The sequence below is a fragment of the Marmota marmota genome, unplaced genomic scaffold, assembly GCF_001458135.2.
Source record: "Marmota marmota marmota unplaced genomic scaffold, marMar, whole genome shotgun sequence".
Classification (NCBI taxonomy): Eukaryota; Metazoa; Chordata; class Mammalia; order Rodentia; family Sciuridae; genus Marmota; species Marmota marmota.
The window spans coordinates 22,426,467-22,435,160 of NW_025999869.1; the positions used below are offsets into that span (position 1 = coordinate 22,426,467).

At 35.5% G+C, this 8,694-nt stretch overlaps 1 protein-coding gene across 3 annotated transcripts in view; it reads left to right on the forward strand.

Annotated features, from left to right (window-relative positions):
• Cdc42se2 (CDC42 small effector 2) overlaps positions 1–8,694 on the forward strand; it is a 62,188-nt gene that overhangs the window by 23,189 nt on the left and 30,305 nt on the right. For 2 of the 3 annotated variants that reach the window (XM_015492722.2, XM_048783165.1), the window contains exon 2: positions 6,971–7,303. In XM_015492722.2, coding sequence (XP_015348208.1) covers positions 7,250–7,303 — 54 coding nt within the window. In that variant the 5' untranslated portion in view covers positions 6,971–7,249. Of the gene's footprint in view, positions 1–4,605; positions 4,665–6,970; positions 7,304–8,694 lie in introns of those variants that run through there. The other variant, XM_015492723.2, reaches the window with a different exon arrangement.

Below are 8,694 nucleotides of genomic sequence, written 5' to 3' on the forward strand. Positions count from 1 at the left end.
TTTTTTTTTTTTGGTAGATGGACACAACACAATGCCTTTATTTTAATGTGGTGCTGAGAATCGAACCCGGGTCCCACCCGTGCTAGGCGAGCACTCTACCGCTGAGCCACAATCCCAGCCTACACGCTTTATTTTTTGATACAGGGGATTGAATGCAGAGGCACTTTACTACTGAGCCACATCCCCGGCCCTTTTTATATTTTATTTTGAGTCAGGGTCTCACTAAGTTGCTTAAGGCCTCACTAAATTATTGAGGCTAATCTTGAACTTGTGATCCTCCTGCCGCAGCCTCCAAGTCACTAGGACTCTGCAGGCATGCAACACCATGCCAGGCCCACAAATCAAATTCAGAGAACCATTTCACAGTTTGAAACAGAGCTGGTGCTAGTGCAACTCTGAATAAGCTTTGTTGATAATTTATAATTCATGGTTATTGATGAATCATTGTTGCATTTCTTGCAGAAATGCCTTTCACATTTGATAGAACTTCACCCTCCTGTAATAATTTTACTGTCTTTCAAAATCAAGAATGTCATTTTGATAATCAATTACAATTGATAATCAATTACATTATCATCCCTGATCTTTATCAATTCATTATGATCACCTGTGAATTGTTAGTGTTTACTTCTTACATCTTATTTGAAATTTTGGTCATTTAAAAATAAATACAGAGAAAATTATACAGTACATGAATATACTATTTAACTCACAATTATAAAACAAATAAATACCTGTGTAGCTACCACCCAAATCAAGAGGTAGTAGAGTGAGGTGTAACTGAGTGGTAGAGCACTTGCTTACTGAAGGTCTTGGGTTTAATCCTCAGCATTGCAAGAAACAAAAACAAAAACAAAAAACAAAACATTGTCAGCATTCCAGGAGCTCTCCTGTATCTCTTCCTATTTGGAATCCTTGCCCAAACCTTCTCCTGACTTCTATTATAATGTCTTTGCTTTACTTTTATTCCTGTGTATAAAACAAACAAAATACTTCAATTTAATCTGTTTTTGAAATTCATATAAATGGGTTCATTATATGGCTATTGTTTTGTGTCACACTTCTAATAACACATGATCATCATCTATATTGCATAAAACTATCATTCATTTTCATTTGTATGAATATACCATAATTCATTTAAAAATTTTTTTGGTTAGATTTTTAGGCTATTTCTTAAAACTTTATAGTAAGCCAGGCACAATAGCATGTGCTTTTAGTCCCAGCTATTCAGGATACTGGGGACAGAGGCTCACTTGAACCCAGAAATCAAAGACCAGCCTCAAACAAATTCCCAGAAATTGATAACCTTTTTTTGTTACATTGCTCTGCTTCTTGCCATTTTAATTTTGATAACAAAATAGCTCTTAGTACCTTTATATGTATCATGTAATGAAGCCCTCATTTTAGACCTGTGAAATTGTCAGTGTAGCATTCTGTTTTATAAATGAGAAAACAGAGTGTGCTAGAGCTTGTCACTTGTCCACAGTATTTCTAAAGATTACCAGAGTGCCCTATACTTTTAAAAATCTTTGGATAACAGGAGGAGTATCACTCTACACTAACATCAACATCTACGCTTGGCTTTAAACACAGCTGAACACATGCCACAGATCCTTAATTTCAAACTCTAAATTCTGAACTTTTCATTCAAGTTCATGCAAGCTGAGCATGCTCACTTTCTGAATTGAGTTAAAATATTTCAGAATTCAAAAACCCCATAATTTAAGAAATTACCTGGTTAAAGATATGCCCCATTGTCCAGTTTTTCAGATCAAGGCTTTATTATTTTTTCTTTGAAAATTGACCTAAAAAGCACTTACATTAAATTGTAGCAAAAATGTAATTTCTTTAAATTTTCAGCAGAAAAACTATTTTATACTAGTAGTAGACTGATGTCTTGTAGTTTTTGACTTATAGGTGGGAAAAATGAGGATGGGAAACTGATATTGGTTAATATTTTGACCAGAGAATGCTTACTACTTTTACACTATTCTCATGTTAATCTCATTTTTAAATCAAAAGACTGAGCTTTTAATTCAAGAAGCTCTGCTTGTCACTAGCCAAGTGGCTTTGACTAATTTACTTCAAGCTTTTTAATGAGTAAACTTCACTGTTTAAAGTTCCTTCCTTTTGTAAAAGCTTGTCTCATGAGTCTCTGAGTCAGTGAAATACCTCAATACTGTAGACAAGTCTGACTCTTTATTTATGTGTGGAATGTGCTGAGCTGTGTTTAAAGCCAAGTTTAGAAGTTGATATTATTAAAGAGTGATACTCCTTTTGCTATCTAGAGTTTTTTTGTATAAGATTTTTAAAATGGACATGTTTTAAAATGTAATTTCTTTAAATTTTCAGCAGAAAAACTATTTCATACTAGTAGTAGACTAATGTCTTATAGTTTTTGACTTATAGGTGTATATAAGTTTTTGGCTTATATACTTCTCAGTTCAAGAAGTGGAAGTAACTACTAGTATAATTATTATTATTTAAATTTTTTTAGTTGTGGATAGAAGCAATGTCTGTATTTTATTTATTTATTTTTTAAATGTGGTGCTGAGGATCAAACCCAGTGCTTCACACATGTGAACGAAGCGATCAATCACTGAGTCACAACCCCAGCCCTAGTATATTTATTAGTTGGAATGTTGATTTGTGTGTGTGTGTGTGTGTGTGTGTGTGTGTCAGAGAGAGAGAGAGAGAGATGATTTCAGTAGTCTCTGAGAGTGTCTATAAATGTTTTTACTCATATACTTTTTCTTTTTTTTTTTGGCACTAATAATTAAACCCAGGGGCACTCTACTACAGAGCTACATCCCTAGTCCTTACAGTGTCTTGCTACATTGCTGAGCCTCACCTTGAACTTGGGATCATCCTGCCTCAGCCTCCAGAGTCACTGGGATTATAGATGGGTACCACCTTGCCAATCTAGATTAATATACTCTTAGAAAACCACCTTGCCCCTCTAGATTTATATACTCTATGAAAAAAAAAATTTGAAATGGAAATTTGTTGAGGAAAGACAATAGAATGTATCAATAACACATTCCAAAGCATGTTTGAAACACCTTATCATCTATGTATTTACTTAACAAATAACCCATAAAGTTGAAAACATCCCCTGGGTTTGAAAATATCTATTAGGTAATAGAAATACATAGAAGCACAGATTATTGTACTTTAAACAGTATTCTTGAACTGAACATTAAGAGGAAGTATTGTGAATATCATTTTGGGAGGGGGTGCAGGGGATTGAACCTAGGGCTTTGTGCATGTGAGGCAAGCATTTTACTGACTGAGCTATATCCCCAACCTCCTTGAATATCATCCTTAGAATGGGGAAGTGCTCATTTTAAAATTCACAAAATAAATAGCTTCAATGAGAAGGAAATTTGAACTTGGGAAGATGTGGGAGTGATGAAGTGTTATGGACTGTAAAATAGAAAAACATTAATTTTAAGTTTAAACAGAAGAATCATTTAGTTAAAACAAGAAAAGGAAGTTATAACATTTCCCAATGTTAAATTAATATTTAAAGGTAGTTTTATGGCAATTTATATGTAAATGAGAAAATGATATTAGATGGAATAGACCAAACAGATTTGCAGGCATCAGACTACCTCCTTATGTGTTTGTGTACAATAATCATGAACATAAAGAATTTTCAGTTTCAAGCAAAGGCTTATTTATTTTCACAGAATCGTTCAAAAGAGATTTCAGGGCTGGGGTTGTGGCTCAGAGGTCGAGCACTTGCCTAGCATGAAGAGGCACTGGGTTCAATCCTCAGCACCACATAAAATAAAATAAAGATATTGTGTCCACCTATAACTAAATAATAAATATTTTAAAAGTACAAGTTATTAAAAAAGATTTTATTTCACTATTTCTGTTAAAAAAAAAACATTTCTAGTTGTAGATACACAATACCTTTATTTTGTTTATTTATATGTGGTGCTGAGGATCAAACCCAGTGCCTCACACCTGCCAGGCAAGCCTCTACCACTGAGCTACAACCCTAGCCTTCACAATGACTTCTTATTGGCCAAAGTCTTTGATCTGGGTGAAGTTAAACTTCTTAGCGAGCAAGCCTCAATCAGTGGCTACTTAGTTACAGTTAGGAACAAGAAGTTCTGGTGTGCTGTTGCACAGTGGGCAACTAGACAGAACAGTATGTCCCGAACATTTCGAAAAGCTAGAAGAAAGGATTTTGATAATTTTCTTCATAAAGGAATAGTAAATGAGGCATAAGTATGTTTAAACATACAAGGTGTACATGTATCAAAAAATTACATGTTGGGGCTGGGGGTGTGGCCTAGTGGTAGAGTGCTTGCCTTACACGTGCAAGGTCCTGGGTTCAATCCTTAGCACCACATACAAATAAATAAATAAGATAAAGTGATTGTGTACAACTACAAAAAATAAATTTAAAAAAAATTACATGTTGTGCCATTAACATGTATGTATGTATGAATGTATGTATGTATGTATTTTCAGTACTGTAGATTGAACTCAGGGATGCTTTACTACTGAGCTATATCCCTATCCTTTTTTATTTTTTATTTTGAGACAGGGTCTCACTAAGTGGCTTAGGGCTTCTCTAAGTTGCTGAGACTGGCCACATACTTGGAATCCTCCTGCCTCAGCCTGTCAGTTCACAAGGGTTACAGGTGTGTGCCACTGCATCCAGACAATATGTATACTTTTTATGTTTTTATGTATCAGTTAAAAAATAGATTTAATTAAAATAATAGAGCTACACTGGATACTGATGTGTGTTTTTTTATTTAATGAAACTGGAGATTGAACCCAGTCTGTCAAGTATGCTGATTTTGTGAAGTTGGCTATTTCCTCTTATATTCCATCTTACAAGATTGGTTAGAGGAATAAGTGAAGTATATAGTCTTTTGAGCTAATAAAACCTCAGACTATTTACCTAATTTAGTGGACAAAGCCAGCCTCTTCCTGGATTTAGACTTTGGTTGAAAAAGGATTGTTCATCCTGCTTAAAATAGGCATTCCAGGCTCTAAATTCTAATTATGGCAGGAATGTAGATTTTTCTTTCTTCTGTTTATCTTTGAACATGTTTTAATTTTAACATCTCATTTCCTGTATAGCATGATAGGACTCTTGTCAAATCATGGTGCAGAATTTATGCCTTTTTGTTCACATCTTTGACATTGAGTATGTGTTCACTTATCTTCACTAAAGATCTTCATCTACACAAATATAAAAATCTGTTCTTAAAGTTTAAAGAGTCATGGCATTGTTCAGCAAAAAAGGGAGAAATTCATTTTGCTTAATATTTAGGGTTCTGTGATACTATAATATGGTTGTTAATGGTTTATAGCAGGTACATCTTCTAAATGTATGAGATTTCTTTCAAACATTTATGAATATGTGATTTATGTTTCTCCATTTTTGACAAAAATGTTAACATCCCTTTGAATAATTGAATGAAGTAGACTTTGATTTTTTCATTTCAAGGATGGCTGTTTTTCTTCACTCTGCCTACCTTTTTAACCTTTATATCCATTCTTCTTGAAAACATTGCCTCTACTTGTTGACTCTGCTGATTAGCTTTCACTTACATGTCAAGCTAGTGTAATCTGAATTCTGCTCGTGCTTTTTCACTTTGGTGGCCAGGACCACTAAATATCTTTTTGCTACACAATCTAATGGACAGTTCTCCTATCACAGTGGCAGTTAATCCTGTTACCTACTTCCTCCTTGGAAAAGACTCCAGTGATAACCACATTTAATTACTTTTCCTTTTTTCTCTCTCTGGTAATACCCAGCCTCTTTGTGGACTTCTCTTTCTCTGCCTCACATAAATTAGTTATTTCTCAGTTTTCTGTTAAGACTTCTTTGCTTCTCATGCTACTATTTCCCCTATATTATCATCATTGCTTTAGTCAATCTGCAAAAGCAGATACGCTGCTGATTCTGAAACTTCTCTTGGCTTCAGATCTGTATATCCAGTTGTCTGTTGGACATCTTCACTTGACTGTCATAGGAGAATAAAAGTGATATGGATCACTTTTAGCTTTGGGCTAAAAAGGGAGAGACATTGCCTCCCAAACAAACTTCAGGTGCATGGGTGTAACTGGTCTTAGGGATTACAGGAACCGCTTTGGGCTTCTTCTCTTTTGTCTCTGCTTATCAGTATTAAGATCCCAGAAATTTAGTTTACTTATTTATTTTTTGTGGTGCTGGGGATTGAACTCAGAGTCTTGTACATACTAGGCTCTACTACTAGCTGCATCCTTAGCCCTGTCAGAACTGTCTTCTATATGAGGGTGGATCATGGCTCACCAAAGTCATTATTGTGACAATTGTAAATCAGAAGTAGGTCCACTCTTTGTCCAATTCCAGTTAGAAAATTGCCTGACAAGGATTGTGTTTGACATAGCAGACATAAAGTGTCTTGACTGATATTCATTCTGGTGGGGGTGGGGATCTACTGACTCAATTCACAGAAGGAAGCTAACTTAACCCCTGTCCAACTTTTGTGTATAATTCTAATTTCAGTGGATAAGGTGATAATTTTAGTTTTTTGATGAACCATACCTCCTTGATTATCTTCTTAGAGTTGATTGCTGTCACTTGGTGGTTGTCCATGAGAATTGAAGGAACATGAAAATGTTGATCAGTGTTTCTTCTTGGAAACAGACTTATGTACAGTAATCATAATGTTCTAATTAGTGATTTAAAAACAGTAAAATAATTAATACTTTTATATATAAAATGGAATTCAGCAGGAAGGCAAGGTTTTCTGTTTTCACTATAACATTTGACATTCAAGAATTAATTAAAAGATAATTTGTTGAATGAGTATCCATTTGTTAAAAGGTTTTCATTGTTTACTCTTTTGGGTATATTTACTCTTAATTTTATCACAGATTTAAGAAATAAGAACTTCTAAGTTTAAATAACGTTAACTTACTTTCATGTTTTCTTTCTTTTTTTTCCTAGACTACCTGTTATAGGCCCTGGGTCAGGAGAGCAATTTTGTACCTTCCTGCTGGTTCAGAAACAAGTCTCTGTAGAACCAGAAGCAAAGAAAAGGAAACAATCTGACTTTTTTCTTACACTGACTATATATAAGATACTTGACTTCCAAGAACAAAGGCAGTGAAATACAATTTTTGTTTTGATTGAATATTCATCACATTGAGGATCATACTTTGTGGAGCTTCCTGAAGTGAGATTTGGAACCTTCATTGGTGCTCATTTATACCTTGGACTGTAAGCATGAGTGAATTCTGGTTGTGTTTCAACTGCTGTATTGCAGAACAGCCTCAGCCTGTAAGTATGAAGTAATGTTTGTATAGAGTGGGTGGGGTGCTTCTTAAATATACTCACACTGAGACTTGGGACCCTCAGAGCAATTGCAGGACAATTCTAGGGGTATTGCCAAGAATAGTTCTGTGGAACTCCAAACATCTGTTTAAAAAGAGAGATTAATGTGTTTTGAGTAAATACGATGTGTTAAGAACTGTGCTAGATCATTGTATATGACTGGACAGCTTGTGGTGTTCCCATACATAGACAGCTTCTGGAGGAACAGTGAGAGGAAAAGGAGACAACAGCCTGAGGCCAAGCAGCCAGGTCAGGCTTTGACATCAGTGGGTGGAAGAGGATAGCATCCAAGTTCCCTTCATATGCTTCTCAACATACCATCTTATTTTGAATCACAGCAACCCTCTGAGGAAGGTTCCATTATCCTTACTTTTCAGTTGATAACATACTTTTTTTGCTCACGGTATTGGGATGGTAAGTGGTCTTGGTTGATTCATCACATATGCCACACTTTTGTGCCTTCTTACCTGTGCACATATTCTACCCAAACCCTGCCTGACAACCCCCAAATTATTGTTTGTCTTTGAAGATGCCTAATCAGAAGTTACCAGTTACCTTTGTAAAATCTTTCCCAGCTTTCCCCTAACTTAGATAATACCTCATCTGTATTCCTACATCCCAGAGCCTTTTGCATAGTGAATAACTGTTATGCAGTCCCACCACATTCTGAATTCTTTAGGAACTTGATCATATCACTTTGTGTCTTCAGAATTAATTATTCTACCTTGGCGAATGTAGGTGTACATTCCAGCTGTCTGTCTGTCTGGCTAGCTGAGTAAGTGTATTCATTGTTGATTTTTTTAGGGTTGTTATTTGTTTTGGGGTGCTACAGATCAAACCCAAGGCCTTGCACATGCTAATCAAGTACTCTACCACTGTGCTATACTCCCAACTTTTCTTATTTTTTCTTTTGAGACAGGGTTCAAGTTGCCCAGGTTGGCCTCAAACTTGCCATCCACTTCCTGAGTAGCTGGGATGACAGTGTGTGCTACCATACTCTACTCAGTTTTGTAACAATACAAAAGGAAGATAAGGGTTAAATTAAAAAATATAATTGCACATATAATACATAAATGAATTCTTACAATAAAGATTCATACAGTGTAGCTGGATGTGGTGGTACATACCTGTAATTGCAGTGACTTGGGAGGCTAAGACAGGATTGCAAGTTTGAGGCCAGCCTCAGCAACTTAGTGAGGCTTTAAGCAACTTAGTGTGACTCTTGTCTCAAAATGAAAAGGGCTGGGGATGTGGTTCAGTGGTAAAGGGCCCCTGGGTTTAATTCCTGGTACCACCTCCACCCCCACCAAAAAAAAAAAAAAAAAAAAAAAAAAAAA